The following is a 22,995-nucleotide window of genomic DNA, read 5'->3' as shown; positions in this document are numbered from 1 at the left end:
GTGGGTCAGCTTATGATATTTAAACCAAACCATAATGACTATCATCATAAATACACGTCGCAAATAATAATTAATTACATGAATAACGACTTAACGCCCATTATTACCCATTTTAAGCAAAGTTATCCGTTCGGTCCACCCAGATATCCTCCAATTCCGCAAAGCTGTCGAAGTGCACAGCTCGGTGCTGGTCGCTGTAGAATGGCAGCGGCGTATCCAGCTTGACATGGACCGGCTTCTTTTGCAAACCGTCGAATGCGTTACCCATAAAACTGTAGTTCCACCTGCCATCATCGGGTACAAGGAAGAATCCTCTGAATCGCGGACTCAGCAACAACTTGCGCTTCTCACCCATCGTTGTGGAGAAGCCCTGCGGCTGGTCGCTCAGCATATCCTTGTTTTCAGCTCCCCACTTGTAGCCATCTGGTGTAAGTCCCCAGGCCGACAGGGATACACTGCCTGGTGTGAATGCGACAGAAACCGTCACAGTGTTCGTCTTGTCCCACTCCTTGTGCGCGTCTAGAAGCTTGGAATGTCCGGTAACATCCACGGCAGACATATAAGGCAACTCGCTACCGGATACGGTATGAATAACGCCCAAAGGCTCCATACCTTCGAGGAATTCACTTTGGGGGAGTTGCTGTGGCAGCCGCACATTGCGAAGTTCACCAATCTGAGGAATCATGACAATACATTTGATCTCCTTGACCTGATCGTTGTCGGGTGCTGAAGAGCCGTACAAGTAACCAGCAACCTGTACCCTGAGATCTGCAATGGTGATGAAACGCTTCAGGATGTTGTTGGGCATGACGTATGTGATGTCGTCGAGGTCATTGTCAACAGATGAGACGTAGATATTCTTCGCTCGTGTGCGCAAGTTGGATGTAGCAATGGCTCGTGTTCGCCACTCTGTCTTGGAAGCAAAGGTTTGCTGTTCGAATTGCGATGTGGTCGTCACAATAATCTCCTCGCCATGAACGTTCTGAGTCTTGGTCGTGACAGCTGTCAACTGCGCCTGTTCCTGCTGCTGCTTCTCAATCTCGGCAGCCTGCTGTCGCTGCATGGAAGGTGCTGAAATCTCCATACCCAAGATGATGTCTCGCACTTCACTGGTTGTCAGACTCGAGACGTTGACGTTGTTCTTCTTTCCGTAATCATTGAGAATGAGATCTCGGAGCTGTGTTTCAACCTTGATCCAGTCCTCATCCGACAGTGATGGCCAGATATGATGTTCGTGCGTGATAACAGTCTTGTCGGGACGGAGAACAAGCTTTGTCTTATCTGGGTTGACGTGGAGCGCACGCAAAATAAGGACGAGACGAGAAAAGGCAGTGTAAGAAGAAATGCTCTTCAACCATTCATCGTACAAGTTGAATAGCACCATCTGAGGCTGCTTGGCGCGTAGAATCATGTCACCAAGCTTCTCAACCTTCATAGCTGCCTGGAAAGGAAGCTGCAGCTCGGATGCTCGGATAGAAATATTGGGAAAGTCAAGCAAGTGGACTTCGAGAGGATCCAACAGACCCTTTCTTGTCACAATGAGTTGCTTGGGCTGCTCCTCCACGGGCAATGAGCGAATGAGGGCAGCGACTTCTTCAGCAGTCTTCCATTTGGCAAGTTGACCAAGACGTTTCTGTCCAGCCCAAACACTGGTGTGGATGATCTTGAGGAACAGCTGGCCAGTTCGCGGGTTGAAGATAAAGATGGCACCGTTGATGGGCTTGGTTGTCAAGTTACCCTCAAATGTCTTGTGGATTGTAACACGATAGACGTTGGTATCATCGATGAACAGCTGTGTCTGGTTGCTAAATAGTTCTGAGTAGTTCTGAGAGTTCAAGAACTCTTGGTTGCTCTCAGAAGCATAGAGCTGCAGACCCTTTCGAATACGCTCACGAAGGACATACAGAGCAGGGTTGGCCTTCATGATCTTGGCCATTGCCTGCTGAACAAGTACCTTAAGACCTGGGAAGTACATGCCGTAGGCAGAGTACAAGTTGTAGGCAAGATCAATGCCAACCATAAGACCAGTAGCCGAGGGATAGATACTGGCACTGTCAGTGGTGTAGTCAAGGTACTTGGCACGTGTGTATCGTTCAATGTCGTGAGAATCGTAATCACCATATCGGAGCTGAACATCAACCCAGAATTTGTTAGTTGTCGTTTGCTCAATCACGTCCTTGGTGTCGTAGAGCAGAGAAGGACGGGTAACGTTCCACTTGTGGTTAGAGAAAAGAAGAATATCAGCGCAAGAACTGTTCATCTTGTAAGACTTTCGAGGGTGAATTGTCTCCTTCTGAACAGTCTCAATGCCCAAAGACTCCAATTCCTGATCGAAAACTTGGCAAAGATCCATGACAACCGACTCGTGGATCTTCTGCCACAAATGGGCTCGGAAGATCTGGATCAGCGAAATCTTCAGAGTGGGGATCTTTCCGTGCAAGAAGATGCCAGTCAAATCAAGCTGGACTTGGAAACCGACATAAACGTTGGCTCTGTTAATGGTAGGTGACCACCACAGAGTGAAGCGACGGTTTGGAATTTGGTTCAAACCCGAACGCTGAGCATTTGTCAACTTCTTAAACTTCATGGATTCTTCGAAACCCGAGGCCTTTTCCCAAAATAGACCTTCCCATGATGGAAAGCCTGTTGCTTTGAAGAGGGTGTGTTCAAGGATGGTCTCAACACCACCCAAAGCCTGAATAACATCGGTTCGGTACGCATTTAGGTTCCACAATTTTCCGTCATGACGTTGACTAGTCCACCAGAAAGGATTGTTTTTCATTAGTTGGTAAATCTTGAATTCAGCTCGTGCTCGGAAACCCTTGTCGAAGCTCAGGGTGCTGCGGTCCTTTTGGAACAAGGTGTTGATTCGGGGAAGACCACGATCCCAGCTGTCCTCGAGATCCTCAAGAGTAAGACGGCGATTCTGTTGGTTGGCTTCCAGTCTCTTCTGAGAATACTCTGTCCAGACACGTTGGGAGTCAATAAACTCGGCCTCCCAAGGGATGATGTATCGGAAAATGTTCGGGATGAGGGTCTCCTCATCATGGGTCATTCCTGCCCTGTAATGAGTGACACCAGTGTCGGTTTGCTTTGACCAACGCTTGTCGCTGGCAGGAATCAAGATATGAGAGCCCGAAATCATACCAAGACCACCAAGTTCCTTGGGTGTGTAGAAGACGGCAGGAGGGAAACGAGAAGGCATTTTCGAGTTCAATCCAATCTTGACTCGTGTTTGAATCTTGGTCTCGCATTTGACAATAGTGTCAAGCAAGTCGACTGTAGAAACAGCAGCTTCGCGGTAGTAGGTGAAGAGAGCGATCAACGCAGTGTTCCATTTGTTGGCGATCTTGGTGAATGTGGTGGAACCCGACGACATAAGAATTTGTCGAATACGGTTGTTGAACTTTTGAATATCCTCCTCAGTAACTTGCAGGAAAGCGTGGGCTGTACGCTCTTTTGTGGTGTTGTCAACAAGAGACCAAACACTGTCCTTGACGGGGAACTCCTCATTCTGATTACGAATCTTGGGGAGAATGCGGACCTCGAAACCGCACATGGAAAACAACAAGTTCGGGTTGTCGCGACTGTAAACACTAACAAAGCTGTCATCCCAATCGATCGTTGTCACAGATCGAGGAAGACGGTTTTTCAAGTCCCAGAATACAGCTCGTCCAAGGTTGACATCGTGGCGCATCAGGCGCATACGAGAATCTCTAGGCCAGCACTTCTTACTCTTGTATCCGATCACGTTCTCGAAGTTGGGGTCAGGTTGCTCTGTAAGGAACCGTTGGATGAGATCTCTGGATTCCTCAGCAGTGAATCTAAGCATAATCCAGATCTTATCGACGTAACGGGTGTAGAGTCGAATAGGATGACTCGACTCGGTCTCACGATCGCGGAATTGCAAGAAGTCGTTGGGGCTCTGAGGCGGGCCAGCAATCTCGCTGGCTCGCTGAGGTCCAAGCAGGAGAAGATCCAGCACAAGACCATAAAATTGAAACACAAATGCAGAGAACTGCAGACCACGGATCATACCATAACTGTTGACATGGTTCATGTCCTTGTAGGTGAGCTGAACGTTGTTCTTGGCCGTGATGTAGTCTGCCAGGTTGTGGTCCATAATCAGTCTCAGGAGAGAGTTGAGAAGCGTAAGCTCCATCTTCTCGTACACCTTGGAAAGCTCTGTCTCAATCATGACGTTGCACTCGCCGTTCTCGGTCTGCCAGACACCATCAAGGTTGTTGATACCTTGAGCCCACTTGTAGACCAGAAGAGGTGGGACTTCAGAATCTGAAGGTTTGATCCAGGCAGGGAAGAGGTGTCGCTGATCTGCTTGATACCAAAGATATTGGTCGAGGTAGGCGTCGGTGATTTTCTCGATGGGTTCAATGTCATAAACAGGGTTGATAGTGCTGTAGTTGTCGTTCATATCAATCTTGACTTCCTTGAAAGCTCGCTGGGTAAGCAGGGCGCGCTTGATACTCTCCAATGCAGTGCCAGGGCTATCATATGCTTGCTCAATCAAACCCAACTCCTCTCTTTGACTTTGATTGAGGCGTCCCTTTACTGAATAAGCCTCTCGAAGACGCTCAAGAGCGAGAATGAGAATTTTTGTGTCGTGCTTGTAAGAAACGCTAGGGAACGGAATAGGCGAGAACTTGCGAGACTCGAGCCAGTGCACGGTGGTAGTGTAGATGGCAACAGCTTCCTCCGATGAAACATAAGGACCATCCTTCATGTGGTTGTGCTGTCGCTCCTGCTCGGCCTTGAGCCAAAGTCGTGTCAGACGACCGACATTCTTCTTCGCGATAGTCTTATCAACAGTAGCTCCTCGCCTGATACGCTCACGGTTGTAATGAGCGACTGAAACCCACCAATCCGCCTTAGACTTGACGTATCGAAGAATAATATTCTCGATGGGTGCAGGCAAGCCGGGGACCTTCCAAGGAATATTGCTCTTCCAGCATCTCCAAGCCTCGGAAAGATGCTGAAGAACAGTGTTGACCTTGTTTTGCTTGATACCCTCGGGCATCATATCCATAAGATCAGCCATAACAGAAGCTCGAAGTTCCAAATCAAAGTGGGATTCAACACGCTGTTTGGTAACAGTCTTTGCAACTCCCTTGCTGTGTCTACCTTCAAACTGACGAGACAGGAGGTTTCCAAGCCATCTCTCAAGCAAAGGAATAATACCTCGCATGAAGAAGAGCCAAACCCTCCAGGCGGGAGCCCAGAAACCACAACCTGGGCCCTTGCCGACAGGGCCAGAGTTAAACCGATAGTAAATAAGATGCTTCAGGTCCTTGCAAGTTCGAATCTGATGCATCAGCTTGTACTTATATCGGTACATACCCGTAAGCTGACCGACGTGGTTGAAGGCGTACAAAATACCGTCCGCCAACTGGAAGGCATCAATGTTACCCAATCTGTACTGCACCTGAGCGTCAACAATGAGCTTAGTCAATCTCAAAATCTCTCGCATCAAATGGAAAGCATTTCCGAAACGGGACTTCTTGCGCTCCTTGGTCGTCAAGGTCTTGACGGGCTTCAAATTAAAGTTGTAATCCAGGTGAAGATACGTCAAGTTCTTGCGGTGAATAAGAAGGTTAAGCATGTTGAAACCCTGGCGACAGACCTGCAAACCAGCCTCGACCCAATCAATCGTAGTCTGCTGGAAGAACTTGGTTTGCTTGAGAGATCGCATCAAGTTCTGCTTGTTCTGTGCCTTAGGCTTCTTCTTGTGAAGGTCGTTGAGGACAAAGTTCTTGAGAAGCTTCTGGTATGATACTCGGACCTTGACAGGAGGTCGGTCGGAGGGAGGATGCTCGAGGTACCACTGTTTTACGAGTGGCACGTCTTGTGCTCGAACCATACGTCCGGATCGCCGGTCGAAGGGGTATGGCGCCCACCAGAGGTCAACGGCGGATGATGTATCGTCATTCTCAATATTCTCATCAGCAAGGAATGGCTCAACTCCAGCAGGAAGTTCGAAAGCATCCTCTTCGGGCTCTTCAATGTTGCCGGCACCAAAAATTTCGTCCTCATGAGAAACCTCAACATTCTTTGGCGCAACGGTTCGCGAAGATATAGGGTTGATGCGGCGATCGAAATGGAACGTCGGCAAATCAGGATCGTCTGCTCGGTTGAAGACAACTTGAGGATGAGAGTGCCATGATAGGTGAACACTTCTCGGTAAAGAATTATAAAGGTAAGGGTACGCAACTCGGAACTCGGTTCGGATGGGATTTCGGAAAATGATGCGGTCGATAGCATTAAACTCGCCGAAATCCTCGTCGTTGGGGTCAATGTCCTTGTACAAAGGTTCGAAGCGAGGTCCACCTGGAAGGGCGACATTAAGGGCCTTGGCCGATAATAAACTCTTGAGGTCAAAAAGGTAGAAATAGTTCTTGTCGACAACATCAGAAACAAGGGGTCGACTCAAACGGAATAGAGTCGCCATCTGAGGGAGCGTGAGATTCCATGACTTATAGCTTGGTCCGTTCACGTGCGGTGTATCAAGGAGAGGTCTGTGGTCGTAGAACCATTCGTACACGGCTTCATCGTCCTCTTCATCGAGTTCCATCTGAATCGGCTCGAGAGGCTCAACATCCTCCAAGTTCTCTGCCCACGACAGAGGAGGCTCTTCATCATCGAAAGGTGGGAATCGCATACGCTTGAATAGTCGTCTGTCGGCCTTCTCCTTTCGCATAAATGTCCACATCATCGCCCATTGCGCAAAAAAGACAGGCTCGATTACTCGGGGTATCTCGTTGACCAGAGTCAGACAACCATTGACATGGTAAAGCACCTTGACCTCGCGCGCCGACTCCCATGGCATTGGCATGTTTTCGAGAAGTTTTAGTACCGCATGTGGCATAAACTTGAGGGCTCCGAGATAACTGCGCTTGTCGTTTGTATACTTTTTTTGCGAAACATCGCCAATATCCTTCACGATCTTCCGTAGATGTTCAGGCGGCATATCAGCTTTCTGTGTCTGTACGAATCCGCCCTTGCGCTTCTCGCCAAAGCGATTGCGCTGTGATTTGATCCATTCTTTCTTCTTATGCGCAAACTTGGCCGTATGAAATGCCGGTGTCGCCTGTGATGGTAGAGAAGGGGGAGGTGGCGGAGCAGGTGTTCGAGGAGGAGGAGGCGCTTGAGATGGAGGAGGTGGAGGAGGAGGATTATTTCCCCAGCCTGGGGGAGGAGGTGGTGGTTGCATGATTGCTTGTTGTTCTGAAGATAGAAAAAGATCGTGAAGCTGTCGCCACGACAAATTCTGGGGAAGACGCGATTGGCGGACCCACTCACGTGACTATCATTGAAGACGCGTTGATTTGCTCACGTGATATCAGATGAACTGTATAAAGACTGGTTGATAGGAATGTTAGCACCTTTGATGAGGATGTAGTCTATGAGAGCACTACTGTTATTGTTTGGACTTCTTTCAATCCCTGTATTTACGACCTGTCTGGCTAGGTGATGTAAGCTGGGTAACGTGCTGAGATAGGTGAACAAGACGGAATATAGACAGTTAATTGAACGATATTCGTAGTGCAATCTATCAAGAAGTAATATTTGTAATTGCGGCAGGTAATCAAGAGTACAGTTCCCAATACATATTGTTGCACGTATGGGGTACTGTTGTTATTTTATTTCTCTCTCTATTAGAATCGGAAGTGAATCACCAGGTATAATTCTCGATTTCTTTGCAATTAGTTGTATGATCCGAATCATAATCCATACAGTTGTGAGATTTGATGTTGAGTTTCCAAAGAGGTGGTCTAGGGTAGCCTTCAAGAGTTCAACCAATCAGAGACCATACAATTGAGATACTGGCTTAGTCAGTCTAAAGCTCCAAACCGTCGTTGAAGTTGACCATCATTCAAACCGACAAGTACGACGACCAATTCGTCACGCGAACCACTTTAGCAAGACACCAATCGCCGTCAATCAAAATGGCGCACCTCAGTAGGTTGATTGAAACGCTCGAGTATCGAGTTCTGCTAACCACCGTTCTGCAGACGTCAAGCCGGACCCGGCCTACCTCAAATATGCGGGTGCGTGACTTCTCCTCGACATCGACATTGATCACCCTCGGCCCGAACCCATTCTAACAAGATGAATAGCCATGATGAAGTCGCGCCATCACTACTTCCGATGGACGCCTCGAACCGCCAAGATCACCTTCATCTACGTTGGTGTGATCCCCGCCATCATGGGCTACATTGCCTACAAGACCGACGTAAGTCTGGCAACAGCCGCCGCGACGACCATCAAAATGCTGACCTTCGAAGGGACTTTGGGACTTCAGGGCGAAGCGAAAGGGCGACCTCGTCTACGAGAAATAAATAGAACGAGAATCGGAGATTTGGGATGTGTACATTTAAAGCGTCATACCTGGGATAGAGCCCACGGTAGAGATTCAATTAAAACGAGGTCAAGCATGAATAGGTCATGGCTGGACTGTGAGATTTATTTGCATCGAATGAGAAATGGGTATAATCGGATATGACCACCGAAACGAGCGTTGTATGCCTTTACCACCTCCCTCTGCTTCTCGATCTTCCCCCAGAGGCATCTGGCAATCTTTCGCCCCTCTTCCATTCACCCATATAGAAGTCCCCTCCAAGCTCGCTTTTCCAGTCGCCTCGGCTTCCCTTAGAGCCTCCACGACCGAAACTGCCCTTTCCTCTTTCATGCGAACCCGAAGCCTGCTCCCTTCGCACACTTGAAGCGGGTGCCACGGAACCATCTGGGAGCGGCGGCAGTATCGCGCAAGTGATGTAATCACCAACTACGAACCGCGCACCGCTGAGTGTTTTGTTTTTGTCGTCAGAGCCTTTTGCTGTTGCGTCCATGGTGGTGTCACCCGTTGTGCCTGAACTAGAGCCATCGCCTATTACAACACTGCCAAGGTCCTTAACCCCGAAGCGAGGAGGTGAGTTTGCTATTGCTGTTGTGTTTCGAAGATCTGGAAACACCAGCTGGAATACTAAACGGCACCCCACTGAAGGTGATGGGAAAGCTGAAGGTTTGGTAGCGGCAAGATCCAACGCCAACTCTTGAAGAGTACAATCCGACCATGTATAAACGGAAATGTGCGGAGGGAGACTCTGCGTCTGAAACTCGTCTGGTCTATTAAAAATATATAAGTATTTGATTGTAAACACATTCATATGTGGATAGATATGAGTACCTATGAAGAGCTCCCGTACGGTAGAAGAGCTGCAACAAGAATGGTGTTTTATTTTCGCGTAGCGGTTTTGGCACCGGGGAAGTCATTTTCAAAGCAATTTCAGTAGAATATCGAAATAATTATTATATCAGGCAGTGTACTGAAATGGGAAGTGCTGGTTGCGAAGTAGCAGGCGACGAGACTGGCATCCATGAATGATAGCTGTAACTCGGTTAGCCGATATCGCTATATCCATAAACGATCAACAATTTGAACTCTAGACTAGTAGTTTGCGACAAACCTACAATCATTAAACAATCTAATCAATGTTGAATTCCGAGAAGAGAATACGGAAACAAACAGAATTACTGGACCAACCCTTTTGCCATCGAATCAGCACCATCATCTCAACAAAACATCGTTCATCTTCACCATGGATTTCGCGGCACTGATGAACAAGGAGCTCTCGAAGAGCAAGAAGGGCAGCTCTGGAAAAGATGAAAAGAAGTACCTGAAGCGCTCAGAAATCGAAGCGCAAAGAAAAGAAGCCTACATCGCCGAACAAAAAGCCCTCGAGGCCGAGCGCCAAGCCAAAGCCGCCGCAAAACGCAAACGAGAGGAAGACGCGGCTGCCGAGAATGCCGTGCGCGAGGAGAAGCGCCGCAAACTCGCAGAGGATATGAGAAAGAGGCGCGAAGAGCAGGAGGCTGAAGAAGAGCGCGCCCGAAGGAAGCGACTTGGTTTACCAGAGCTGATCAAGGCTAAGAGCGAAGATAATGAAGACGGCGTTCACGCGAGCGAGGATATTCCTGAAGAGGAACTTGTTGAGAAGCTGAGGGCTATTGGCGAGCCAGTAGCCTTGTTTGGGGAGAGTCATGCTGCGCGAGTGAGACGATACCGCAGGTTGACAATAGTGATCACCAAGGGCCCTATACCGACAACATTAGAGCTTGTGGATGAGAAGGATATGAAGGTCGACAGCGAGCTACCAAAGGATAAGGAGGGTAGGAAATGGCTGTTCCGACAACTAGCGAGTTACTTCACTATGGTTCTTACGGAGTACGAGCGAGCCATGGAAGCAGAGAAGCGGGATACAACTGCTGGCAAAACGGCATACAATGCGATGGTGCAGACCCGAGAGAACATGAAGCCGGTATGTTGAAACGCACCACCTTTTACTACAATGTCGAAACTAACATTTGTCTAGCTTTTCCGCAAATTCGAACAGGGCGAGCTTGATGATGACATCCTCAAGCCTGTTATAGAGATCGTGCAAGCTCTGCAGGAGCGCCGCTACGTGGATGCCAACGATGGATACCTACGCTTGAGTATCGGTAATGCGGCGTGGCCCATTGGTGTTACCATGGTTGGTATTCACGAGCGTAGTGCTCGAGAAAAGCTACACGATGGTGAAAAGGGTCATGTTATGGGTGATGAGGTTACGCGCAAATATCTGCAGAGTATCAAGCGCTGTCTCACATTCGCACAAGTTCGCTGGCCACCCACAGATCTGCGGCAGTTGATGGGTTAAAGAAAGTTGGCGACGGAGCAAGACAGCAAGATAGAAGCGATCTCAAGGTTTTACAATGATACCCCCTTTAAACATATACGAACAAATTTGCATTTGGTAATTGTGTGAAGAGCATTTCATTTGAAAATAAAATTAGCATGTTCCTGGACGCCTGATCTAGATAATCTGCCACGCAGTACTCCCGCATCCTTGCGGATAGTTATAATCAGGAAACACCAACGCCTGGGCCACAACGTGATATGCCGTTCATTGTTCGTAAGCCCTCCGAGTCGTAAATGCTCTCAGTTTTCTTGTGGACGAAAGCTGCTAGGTCACTAAACTCCTTCAATTTGGCTTTGCTGACCAGATGTTCTGGCATCGTCATACCACTGCTCGTCGATTCCACGACCGGCTTGACCGGAATGCTGCTGTCTCTTACCAACAATCTCCAGACCAGCAGCAATAATGTTCATGCGGCGAAGCCTATCCTTGGCCTCTTGCTCGTACTGGCGAGAGACATCAAGGGCCTGCTTCTGCATCACAAGCCGGGGGTTGGGTTGAACAGCAATAAGTAACTTGAATTTGTTAGTTAATGCAACCAAATCAGAAGCAATCATACTCACTTTGTTCTTTGCATCCAGGTGAGCCTTGAGGTCTCCCTCGCGGATCATAGTCACAAGTTCTGTTTCAACTGACTCCCCTTCTGATGCGAACGCCTTATTCAGACTCTCAATGGTAACGCACGAGAACGGAATGAAGTACTGGACAATGCACTTGTTCCGAATCTGTGAGTAAAGCGTGGAGATGTGGCGCTGCAGATAAACGTCGAGTAAATAATCGTTTCGGACGGATTCGAGAATGGCCAGACAGCTCGAGTATCTGCCATTAACAAATAGACTGATGGCTTTTCGTATGTGTGACTCGTTCTCTAGGAATGAACGGAAGGATTGGTTGTCCAAGACTCGAGCCTGAAGCTCATTCCTCTCCATAGTTGCCAGAGCCAGTAACCCTCCGTACACTGCAATGTCGTTGGGGCTGGCGATATGGTTGTATTGTGCTGGAGGTAGAGCAAAGTCAACTTGAAGGAAATTGTTGGCTGCATCTTTGTAGTGCTTTAGTCCGAGGAGCGCGATACCGGAGACAAGTTTCGTGTAAGGTTGGTACATTCGTTCCTCGTCGCCGCTCTGAACGCCGACGATCTTCCCAAGATTGTTGAGCACCATGGTCCAGTCGCGCTTGGCAATGTAGACATTCACCAGGTGTATGCCGCAGTCGATGATATGCTTGGTGGTTGTGACGTCCTGTCGCATGCGGTTGTACGCTTCGGCTGCCGCTTCTAGGTTTCCCGTTTTCTCAAAATGCTGGCCCAAGTCTTCGTTGCCCATCTAGATTTGTGTTAGAAATTTAAATCGGCACGTAAGGTATTCCAACGCACTCGAATGCTTTCTTTGATCAAGTTATGACGGTACTGCTTAAGCTGAGATTCGAGACGTGTAGTCTCGGCTTTGTTCTCACGTTCAACTCGATCAACCCATTCTGTTTCGAGTTGGGCCTCTGGCTCTTGAGGGGCCGCAACACGGAGACAATTCCAGGCTTCAGCGTATTGCGTTAGATCTGAGCCGGCCTTTGCCTCAACTATGGCGAGCTTGAGCGCATCGATGCATAGCGGCACTGATGACTTTCCGATTTGTATGAGACGATCGATTCTCGTTCGACCTAGACAAGTTTAGCGGATATCGGTATGATTTTGGTAGCGGCGTCGCAACGGACCGGTGTAGTTCGATATATAGAGGTCGAGGTCAAGTTTCGGTTGTTCTGACAGATACTGTTAGCACGACTTTCTTGAGAGTGCGCTTGAACTATGTTCACGGCACTGACGACATTCGCTGAACGTACCTCTGACAATGATGCCACCCGTGTTGCTTTGCTGGCTGAAGAAGGCCAGAAGAGCGTTTGATTCGGACATTATAGATGTTAAGCTTATCTGCAAAGCTCCCAGTTCACCTCTCAAGACAATTAGGGATGCAGAGAGCTGTAACTTGACGTGTGGTTTGGTGGATTGTCATGAGCAGCTACCTACTGCTAGGCTCCAATGGGGTGGGGTGGAGGTCCAAGGTGGGGGGAAATCGCTATGAGATCTCCAGACGAGATGTGGGGTTGTTTTCTACCTACCCTATACATTAGGTGAGCATTTGCCGAAACAATGATTGCAAGCTGAATCATGGAATAATAGGTCTGATTGCTTTCCCAAGTGTCACTTCTACTAGCATCAACTGTGGGCAGGGTTACAATCGAAAAAGCTGCCCTTCCAAGTATGATACGGCTGCTGGCCATGGGCCTGAGTCAGGTTCTATGAAATATCCTTTGACCTTGTTTGTTTAGAGTAATTGTTGGTCCATAGTGAATGAATTTTACGTATCAAAATTTAATGACCTTGGCAGAGCTACAGATGCACCATGATACTTGGAAAGCCAATGACCGATTGTCAAGATGTACAGATCGGTAATGAGACAGGCAATCTAGGTATGCCGTGATAATTGTTATAATGTTTCCCTCCCTGCCGATCGGCGTTGTTCCTATCCTGCAATACTACTCCATCAGTTGCGTATACAGACCGTATGATAGGTAGTATAAGAAGCTGGGTTGTTTTAACCTCGGATGATATGCAAAGGAATTGCGCCAGTTCTCGCATCAGCATGTTTAGTTAAAGTTTTAAGAGGCTCAAAATTAAACTGTCGGATACAACTGTGGGAAAGACTTTGGATCTGGATCGATCGGAACAGAGTGGAAGAGGTTAAAACAAAGCTTTCACGCCAAGACCGACGCCAAGACTTCATCACGGCACGGTTTGGCAACAGGCAAGTTTTGGTTTCTTCTGGCCCGATTCTATCGGCCGAGGGGGACAGGAAATGCTACCAGGTAGTAGTAGGCAATGAGCAACGGGTCTAAGCCTGTACTTTGAGAACCTGGCACCTTTTCCACCAGTAAGCGATCAGCAGGCGTATAACAAAAGCCCGAAGACGCGAGAGGGCGCGCTGTCAGATCAGGAACTACGATAGAATGTTCTCGGAGGAAACCCGGACAAGAACCGGAAATTTGGATCCATGCGGTAGTAGGTAGTACTTTGTTGTCATGAGAATATGGTAAGATGAATGATGTCATGCGCACTAATATCTTTAATAGTATCGAATTGGTAACATCGTCATGGCAGATGCAGAATGGTTCATTAAAAATCAAAGGGAATAAGGAGGGCTGCACTTCAGGGTCTTTGACGAAGGGATGTGTGGCCATTAGGTGTGGCGCTTTGGATCGCTTGTGCAGCGTGGAAGCAAGCTAGGAAGCCACCTTCATCGGAACGACCCATTCAGAAGCTGCCAGCTTCCGTGATTTCCGGAGCCGATGAATGTGGTTTCTAAATTCGGCTCGGCCTTGGAGATGCTTTTACCAACAGAGCAGGTAGGCAGACAGAGAAACGTCGGCTATGAGTCTGAGGCAAGCGACAAGAGGCAACCAATGCAACATATTACATAACTCCTACTCGGTATCAGGCCTGATGTATCATCATCAACCTCAAATTATATGAGACCATCCAATGAATCAACGAGGACGGACCCTGCCCCGTCCGTGTCATTGCAACTCACCGACAAATTCTCTCATTAAACTTCTTCTTTATTAAGCTTGCATCATGCGTCAAGCAGCAGCAAAGGACACTTTTGAGCCAGTGCATTCATTAGACTGCAGGATAAGGTATTGACAAAGTTAAGGCCATCTGCGGCCGTTGTGAATAGAGTTGCTGGTGATTTGCAGGGATTACCGACAGACATGCAACGTTGTGATGTGTCTCTGTATATTTCAATGACAGATCGACATGACGCTTGGTTGCGCCCTTTGTCCTTTTCAATTGCTATCTCGCTTCTCCGACACTCTTGAGCTCTTGGAACGGCAGTTCTTGCCACAAGACCTCTATCATCGCAGATAACACGGAAACAAGAACATCCTCCACAAAACACTGGTGTTGTGAGGCTTAGGTTCATTCTAGCGCAGCCATTCACAGGCCCAACAAGCCTCCACCACCGTCTACAACCCATGCAACAAAGTCGTCAAGGTCAGGGTTGATGGATGTGATTTAGCTGACGACAAGGTCTAGAGCGTTTTGCGTTTTGCGCTTTCGTTCATCGCCCCCCCCCCCCATTCGGGTACATGCCCATTCGACCTCTCTCCACGTACTGATAGCGAGTGCTTGAAATTACTTCTGGGTACTTTTACTCGATGTTGCTTCGCTGTGTGTGAAAGGGTGCCAACAATGACATTGTCACGTTTGCCGACAAAATCATTGCAGCGCAGCACAGGACAGACACACTCTCTCTTGTCCCGCCCGTTCAGTTGATTAATCAATAAATTCGTCAATTGACCACGATTGCTAATGAACGCCAAAACGCTAGTCATCTTGAATCCACCAGTGCAACAGTTTGAGCTTGTTCACACAGCAGCGTTGTGAACGGCGGTTCTCCCAAGAGGGGGTGGTTCCTGAGACTGCGAGTCTATTTTGCGGCCGCGCGGCTTTCCATCCGTCCACTGGAAAGGCCCTGGACAGTGGAGATGCCTTCTCTTTCTCTCGACTTTGCTGTCCCGTGTTAGCCGTGGTTGTGCTTCAAATTGCGCACACGTTGGTACTGTAATAATCTGTTATTCGTGTTCCTCTCCAAGGGAGGGGATACAGCGTCAAATTGGAAAGGCACTGACCTGCAACTCAGCCACTGATGCGTTACGCGATTTACATACAGTAATTAACGAGTTAGTGTAGTGTTGTTGCTGCTGATTACAATGGTCCTGACTCATTCATGTAATGCGCCAAAGTACATACAACGCGGCAGTTCTCTGAGATGAAATATTTCGCACGCGACAGAATAAACAACGTTGGACGTCGATGCGCGGTTTCTTGATCGGAGAAAATAAAATAAAAATCAGGGATAATATTCGTACTCAGACAGGCAGTTCTCTCGTGAAGACAAAGGTTCTTTTGTATGTACACAGCAACGTGAGCAAATCAATACCTTTGGATCCATGTTTCCTCCCCTGCTGGTACGGTACGTCGAAGGCTTATCCCCCCTGCGGTACCTCCCGTTTACCCTGTGAATCGGAATGCACAGTGTGAGGTGTCGGAATGTTGGTTTGTATTCTGGTCGAGAGGGTCTGTGGTCTGTTGATCAGTCTCAAGATGCCGTCTTTATCATCATGTAAGCTATATCAACCATGAGTATATTCGTCTTGATGTAGGAAATAACTCTCATGATGGATAAAAGAAATAAACATGCTGTTAGTCTTACGCTCTTAATCTATCTTGGTCAATTCTGCAACCTTAACTTAATTATTCCTTGTATAGAAAAAGCGGTCGAAGCCTCAAAGTGTATCTTTGATACCAAAACGCCATTGCTCACAGACTCTCCAATACCACCTCTACATATTAGCCATACGTGGTTCTAGTCTCAATGGATCACCTATTTCGGAAAGATTGTTCTGAAAACGTTGGGTTTGGCTTTAAACCGTGTCTCTCTTTATGGAGTTGCAGCATGCAAGTAAGAGTATGGTATCCTCCTCGTCTCTGTCAGTACCATACATTAGTACAGACAAAGTCGCCCGTTGGCGTTTAGTACTTGGCTTTTAGTCTTGGCTCAACATGTTTTTCGCCTTGGTATTGCTTGGCAGTCGAATTTCCCAGCCTTTTGTGTCTCATTTTCGCTTTGGCAACTCTTGATTGCTAGCACTGAGCCTTGGACAAATCTTAGCATGCGCCGCCGTCACTCTCGAGATCTGGGCTCACTTGGTTAGCGGTGGCCTCACTCATCCCCATACATATCTACCTGCCTACAGACTCGTCTACATTACATTATCTCCATACTAACCTACCTGGAAACCTTAGATTGGTTCTTTTTTTGTCACGGCACTAACAAATAGCGTAAAAGAAAGATACATGCAAGACTGTGCCAACTACACGGTGCCAACTGGCTTTGACAACTTAATCGAAGCCCCTCAAGCCTGGCTCGTCTGCTTGTCCACCTGGGGCTGGCTGGCTGGTTAGGTAGGAGCTCGGGCAGGTCCTTTTGAAGGCCCCGCCCAACTGACTTGACTGCCCTTCTCTCCCCTCGTTCGCTCATCCCGTTTCGCTTGCTCACTCGTTCGTAGGTTTCCAACCTGCAGCAGGTTCATGGTCTAGGCTGTAGGTGGATTAGCTGGGAGGTACCTGGGGCTGTAGTGTTAGCCTTTACCAAATCGCCTGTGCCCGCCCGCTCTGCCGTTTCGGTCCCGTCGCGAAATCTGCTCCATCTCTCACTCTTTCTCTGGCTCTCTCTGGCTCTCTCTAGCAATCCTGCCCATCCCCATGTACATCCCATCCCATCCCTTTCCCTGTCTGCAACTTGGAACAGTTTAGCCTAGTCTCGTCGTCTACCACTGCACTAGCTCGGCCCTGTACAAAACTGTACTGCACACTCCGAAACGCTACGCTATTTACCCTCCGGTACTTGGTGCTACCTGGCGAGGTACCGCCGACCAGCATTACCTTAGTAGCAGAGAAGGGTACAACTCGTACAGTACTAATCGCTCTATTTGCCCAATACCTGGGCGATTTCCCCGTCATCAACATCTCATTTCATTTCTGGACTCTCCTCTGTTTCTATTCTTGACTCTGCCACTTTCTCCGCGGCATTTTAAACTGACGTCTTTCAAACGCTGATGGCCTAGGCTTTGAGTCTTGGGGCGATTGGGATATGGGCTGCCACTGGCCTCTACTACTTACGCCTTCCACCCTGCAACTCGTTCATTCTGTAACCATATCAACTTGACTGCCCGCTTCAACCTCTATTTCTGCCGCATAGCGGCGGCGGCGGCGACGACAACGACAACGACGATTCTCTTCTTCTCCCCTTTTTGCTATTTTTTTTTGTTAGAACAATACCCAACTCGCTAGATTCGACTCCATCGTGACTGAAAAGCCTATCAACCGGTGAGTGCGCCTATAACATCACCCGCGAGCCGTTTGATCGTTGTGCCGTTGAACCCTCATCCTTCAATCGCGCTTCTGCACTCACGTTGCCGTTGCTCTGTGCCTCGGCTGAGATTTCGTATCATTCGCGCGTTGAACCCAGGATGGGGGCACTAAGCATCGCCAAGACGCACTGAAACTCTTGTTTTCCGTGCGATGTTCCCTTGATATCGCCAATTTTTTTCAAAAAAAATAACTAAACGTATTGTCCATTGCTAATACAACCAAGCCCGACATGCCCCTCGACGCCGCCGCCAACGACGGCGGCCAATCTTCTCACGACTGGCACGATGACGCCCCGTCGCCTTCGGCAAGCGTCAAATCCGACATCGAATTAGACGATGATGGGAGTGGACAGCCTGGCGCGTCATCACAACCGATCCAGAAGCGACGACGAGTAACGCGCGCCTGCGACGAGTGCAGACGAAAAAAGATCAAATGCGACGGCAAACAACCATGCACACACTGCTCTGTCTACAGCTATGGTACGCCGCCCCCTGATATATGGCTGTTCAGGCGCCTGCTTTTGCTTTCAAGTTCTCCTGTTGGAATATCCCATGGTGACTAACCGTTCCCTGCAGAATGCACGTATGACAAGCCTTCAAATAGGAGAAGAAATCCGGCGCCACAGTATATTGAGGCATTAGAAAGCCGTTTACAACGCGCCGAGTCTCTGCTATCTAAATTTATGCCCGACGTCGACTTAGCCGATCCGAACCTCGATCCCGCCATTCAACAAGAATTTCGCAATCGCGAAAATGCTCGCTCTCAAGCCTCCAAAATTCGACAGCCTCCACCAAGTCACCATAGTCACCAGAGTCATCAGTCAAACCAATCCGATCCAAATGATGGCCACCTTACATCCATGATCGATTCCGTTGGTCAACTCGATCTCGACGAAAAGGGAAGCTGGGATTTCCACGGTATCTCATCCGGTGCGGTATTCCTGAAGCGCATGAAGGAGCATTTCAGAGGCATGCTTGGCCCGAGTTCAAAAGCTCCTTTTCTACCTCGTGCCGAACGACCGGCCGGCCTCGATTCACCCTCTCTGTCTTCCGTCGGAACACCATTCTCAATCGCTCCCAGTTACCCCGAACTTCCACCAAAGGATATCACCCGAAAGCTTTGTTATTATTCCCTCAGCTGTGCGACCTGTCTCATTCGTATCGTTCACGTTCCTACATTTTACGAGCAAATGGATAAAATTTACGAACGCCCACTGGACAATCTGACAAAGGAGGAAACACAGTATCTGGGACTCCTTTTCTCTGTTATGGCTCTCGGCTGCATGTATAACAATCTGGACGACACCGACCCGCGAAGTATGGCGTATCAAGATGCGACGGAAGAAGGGCTAAAATATTACAATGCCGCGCGATCTGTTCTACACGACGTTACGGACTGTCGAGATCTCATATCTCTCCAGGCTTTAGTATTCATCATTCTTTTTCTCCAAGCTACCTCGAACCTCAGCAGCTGTTACTCCTTTGTTGGTATTGCACTGCGCTCATCACTCCGGCTGGGTCTTCATCGACATTTGCAACACGAAAAGATGGACCCAATCGAACAGGAAGTCAGGAAGCGTGTTTTCTATGTAGTCCGACAGATGGATATTTATGTTTCGACATTGCTTGGTTTTCCTCTCCTTCTCAATGTGGACGACATTGATCAACCATTTCCTTTAGAAGTCGACGACGAGTTTATCACCCACACCGGTATTCTGCGACCACCTCCCGCGGCGCCATCATTCTTCCAAGCATTCAATGCCCATTCAGAATTGATGGAAATATTAGCCAAGGTTACAAAATATGTCTACCCAACTAAGGGATTGGGTCAGGGTCTCTCAAAGGACAACAAGCCCGCTTCTACCTATCTCATTAGCTATGGCCGGATCAAGGAAATCGAAGCCGAACTTCATTCTTGGTTCGAAAGGCTGCCCCAACACTGGCGTCCAAGCGGCGAGGGTCCAATTGAGACAGTCAGGTAAGTACAATCAGGATGAGATCTGGGCGACACTGTACTAATGCCTTGCATAGAATCCGGCACTTGTTGAGATTTGCGTATGCGCATGTCCAACTTGTCCTATACAGACCATTTTTGCATTATGTTTCTCCTCGCCTAAGTCAAGGGACCAAGGTTGATGAGCTTTCGTATGCCTGCGCAGCGGCAGCAATTAGTGTCTCTCGCAATATCGTGCATATTGGACTTGAGATTCGCAAACAACGAGTTCTTAGTGGGCCGTACTGGTTCATGCTGTACACTGAATTCTTTGCTGTTCTTTCGCTTGTCTTTTATGCCACGGAAAACCCCGAGAAGCCTGGATCTAGTGAGGTTTTAGCGGATGCTAGAGCCGGAAGGGATATGATAGCAGCACTGTCGGAAAAGAGCATGTCAGCGGAACGAGTTACCGGTGCTCTCACAGTATGTTGTATTTTTGTTTTTGTTTTTGTTTTTAATGTTTGGTACATAATACTGACCTGACAAAAATAGACGCTCTTCAATGAACTACCAGAGCAACTCGATGCCGGATCTATCCGACAAGCGCCTTCGAAGAAGAGATCAGCCCCTTCAGGACGACCTTCTTCTGGCTCTTCACACCATGTCCCCATTCCTGCAAGCATGTCATCGATTGGAACTGTCGATTTCACACGCGCAAGCCAAGTTTCGACAAGTTCATACCCAACGACCATGTCACAAGGTACCATGGACATGCAGGGAGGAGGCATCACTTCTTTCCAGGACAACACCTTTGCTACCAACTTTGGTGACTTCATGAGCCCGGATATGCAGCGTAGCACTCCGGAGTCGACCACCAGTACAGCAACAAGCGCCCAACGATTCCCTTACGGAGGACAGGCAATCGGCATGCACAACGTCAACAAACTCGATTCGCTCATGTTTCCTTCGGAAGACCCATTTGCCTACCCGAACCAGCCTATGATGGAACTTGGGTTCCCCAGCAAGACGGATCCAACTACAAGTATAGGGGATCAAGGTCAGGACATGCAGTTGTTCTTGACTGGAACGTTCGACGATGTGGAAAGCCAAATCTTCGGTCAGCCCCCACCTTACATGATGCACCAACAGAGCCAGGGAATGATGGGTGTGTCGCCTCAGCCCATGTATGCCAACCCAGCAAACCTCATGGCTATGCAGCAGCCAAGCCAACCGCCAACAATGCAACAAAGACGACCGGTTTCACAAACGCACGCTATCCATCAGGGTCATTCAATGGCGCATCGACGAGCGCACAGACAGCAACATCAGGAAAGGCAAATACAACAAATGTTTACAGAACAGGGAATGCAGGCGGATTGGGGAGGCTTCTTTGGTTCAGGAAGAGGAGGATTCCAAGGAATGTAACGGTCGCTACATTTGATACCCATTTATGATACGGGAGGAGCACGCGAGGCGTCGGCTAGTGATTTTGATTTTGATTTCTTGGGAAGAGCGATTCTGATTTGGGATGGAGTGTTTGGATTGTTAGGGGTCCTTGGATACCTTGGTTTGAGGCTGATAGCAAGGGATTGCTTACGTTCTTAGATATTGCCAACGCACATAGACGGTGGTAGGACTGTTGTATACACAGGCAACAATTGGATTGTCTTCATGTTGCTAGGAGTTTGGTGGTGGAAGCAGCTGGCAAGGAGTGTGGTAGTCAGGGGGGATTATCTCCATACTACATTGTATCCAGTTCCAGTATAGATATAATGAACGAGACATGCCATAAGGTGACTTCAAACATTCTAAAGCAGACAGATGGTTGTGTTGATAATATGTGATATTGATGTGTTATGAGCGTTTCATCAAGTAGATACGTAGATGGATCTGTGAATAGGATGGAAATATGCTTGTACTTAAAAACCAAGACAATCAACAAAGTTACTATTAATAAGTTGACATATCCCCAACAGTTTTACCAAAGACTAAACCGTCGTTTTATCGATCTGGCCTGGTTGCGTCATGAAATGAATGGATTAGTACTGTTGGGCTTGTAAGGCGTTATCGCAGCGCTACGATACGCTGAGCTCAGCTTATTGATTACTGTAGCTTTAGTGCTAGCTATCACATGGAAAACCGTCTTTCACAAAAGCAACGTTTATTCCCCAACTGCCTGCGCGTCTCGAATCAGCTCTCTTTAGTATATCTCGGCCTTTTTTTCTTTTTTACTCAAGCCCCTTCGTTTTATCCAGTCTCCTACGAGTCGGATTCATTCATTTATAGTGTGCACAGATGACACCGCCCAAGCCCATTTGCGGGGAGGAAAAGCCTCAAGCACGTGAAAGAACCTCGGTCAGCTACGAGTTTGTGCTTGAGGATGAGTTTGACGCGCTGTGAGTGGCACTTATATATATACACCTGGAAGTTTTTAGCGAAATGCTCCAAGTTACTGACTAGAGTTGTGAGTTAGGTGCGTTGAGGTGAAGAGGAACGACGGTGACTCTAGCGGTAAAAGCAGCAGCGGTAACAAGTATCCTGGTAAGTTGACACATGTTGAGACTATGTGGCTTGACGAAATAATACATCATTGACACTTTACATAGCAAAACTTCATGCGCGCAAGGTTGTCAAGGAGCTTGGCGTTACCGATGGCCTCATCTATCTTCCTGGTGAGCCTACACGGCTCTACGAGGACTCAGACCAATCGCCTCCTTTCAAACAACGGAGATAGTTTGTTAGCCATCCTTTGTCGTAAATGCCTTGCTGACAAGATTCCAGCTTCTACTATATGAGCGGCGCCAACTTTCCTGACTGTGTTCTCACTTATGATATCGCTGCGGATCGTCTCATTCTCTGGATTCCCTACGCTGAGCCGCGCCAGGTCTTATACCATGGCCCAACTCCAGACGCCGCCGAGGCCATGCGAAAGTATGATGTTGACGATGTTAGATATACTGCTCAACTGCAAAAGTTCCTCCACAGCCAGCTCCGTCCTGAGAGAACTCTTTATGTTATCCACACAGACCAGGCTCCTAAGCTCCATGACCGGCCTCGAGGACAGACCAAGATCAACTGCTCCAAGTTGCGTCCTGCCATGGACCAAGCCCGTGTGATTAAGACAGAATACGAAGTTGCGCTTATCCGTCGTGCTGCACGCATTTCAGCAGCCGCTCACCGTGCTGTTGCCGAACGCCTTCTGACTATGCGCAACGAGCAGGATGTCGCAGCAGTTATTCTCGCAGCTTGTACTTCACGTGGTGCTCACGTTCAGGCGTACCCAATCATTGCTGGTGCCGGTGTCAACGCCTCCATCTTGCACTA

At 48.3% G+C, this 22,995-nt stretch overlaps 7 protein-coding genes across 7 annotated transcripts in view; 3 read left to right on the top strand and 4 right to left on the bottom strand.

Annotated features, from left to right (window-relative positions):
• Positions 1-112: 112 nt before the first annotated feature.
• FGSG_02536 (pre-mRNA-processing-splicing factor 8) lies at positions 113-7,225 on the bottom strand (the record flags this gene model as incomplete). The annotated part of the gene is made up of 1 exon (XM_011320169.1): positions 113-7,225. The coding sequence occupies one exon, from the start codon at positions 7,223-7,225 to the stop codon at positions 113-115; it is 7,113 nt and encodes a 2,370-aa protein (XP_011318471.1).
• A 1,318-nt stretch (positions 7,226-8,543) lies between these two features.
• Positions 8,544-9,288, bottom strand: FGSG_02534 (uncharacterized protein; the record flags this gene model as incomplete). The annotated part of the gene is made up of 2 exons (XM_011320168.1): positions 8,544-9,141; positions 9,203-9,288. The coding sequence occupies 2 exons, from the start codon at positions 9,286-9,288 to the stop codon at positions 8,544-8,546; spliced, it is 684 nt and encodes a 227-aa protein (XP_011318470.1).
• A 326-nt stretch (positions 9,289-9,614) lies between these two features.
• On the top strand, positions 9,615-10,712 carry FGSG_02533 (uncharacterized protein; the record flags this gene model as incomplete). The annotated part of the gene is made up of 2 exons (XM_011320167.1): positions 9,615-10,334; positions 10,389-10,712. The coding sequence occupies 2 exons, from the start codon at positions 9,615-9,617 to the stop codon at positions 10,710-10,712; spliced, it is 1,044 nt and encodes a 347-aa protein (XP_011318469.1).
• A 314-nt stretch (positions 10,713-11,026) lies between these two features.
• On the bottom strand, positions 11,027-12,657 carry FGSG_02532 (uncharacterized protein; the record flags this gene model as incomplete). Its single annotated transcript, XM_011320166.1, has 4 exons — positions 11,027-11,224; positions 11,315-12,076; positions 12,127-12,407; positions 12,588-12,657. 4 exons carry the CDS (start codon positions 12,655-12,657, stop codon positions 11,027-11,029), a joined length of 1,311 nt encoding a protein of 436 aa, XP_011318468.1.
• A 920-nt stretch (positions 12,658-13,577) lies between these two features.
• Positions 13,578-13,982, bottom strand: FGSG_12155 (uncharacterized protein; the record flags this gene model as incomplete). The annotated part of the gene is made up of 1 exon (XM_011320165.1): positions 13,578-13,982. One exon carries the CDS (start codon positions 13,980-13,982, stop codon positions 13,578-13,580), a length of 405 nt encoding a protein of 134 aa, XP_011318467.1.
• Positions 13,983-17,968: 3,986 nt separating this feature from the next.
• Positions 17,969-21,096, top strand: FGSG_02531 (uncharacterized protein; the record flags this gene model as incomplete). The annotated part of the gene is made up of 4 exons (XM_011320164.1): positions 17,969-18,218; positions 18,315-19,716; positions 19,770-20,154; positions 20,224-21,096. 4 exons carry the CDS (start codon positions 17,969-17,971, stop codon positions 21,094-21,096), a joined length of 2,910 nt encoding a protein of 969 aa, XP_011318466.1.
• Positions 21,097-21,966: 870 nt separating this feature from the next.
• Positions 21,967-22,995, top strand: part of FGSG_02530 (uncharacterized protein) — a gene marked incomplete at both ends in the record, with an annotated part of 1,950 nt that continues 921 nt past the window's right edge. The window contains 4 exons of the mRNA XM_011320163.1: positions 21,967-22,067; positions 22,145-22,212; positions 22,278-22,343; positions 22,446-22,964. Of these exons, the coding sequence (XP_011318465.1) occupies positions 21,967-22,067; positions 22,145-22,212; positions 22,278-22,343; positions 22,446-22,964 (754 nt within the window). The remainder of the gene's footprint in view (positions 22,068-22,144; positions 22,213-22,277; positions 22,344-22,445; positions 22,965-22,995) is intronic.

This window comes from Fusarium graminearum, chromosome 1 (assembly GCF_000240135.3).
Source record: "Fusarium graminearum PH-1 chromosome 1, whole genome shotgun sequence".
In the NCBI taxonomy this organism is placed as follows: Eukaryota; Fungi; Ascomycota; class Sordariomycetes; order Hypocreales; family Nectriaceae; genus Fusarium; species Fusarium graminearum.
The sequence above is the reverse complement of the archived record's forward strand: the minus strand, read 5'-3'. Positions and strand labels throughout refer to the sequence as shown.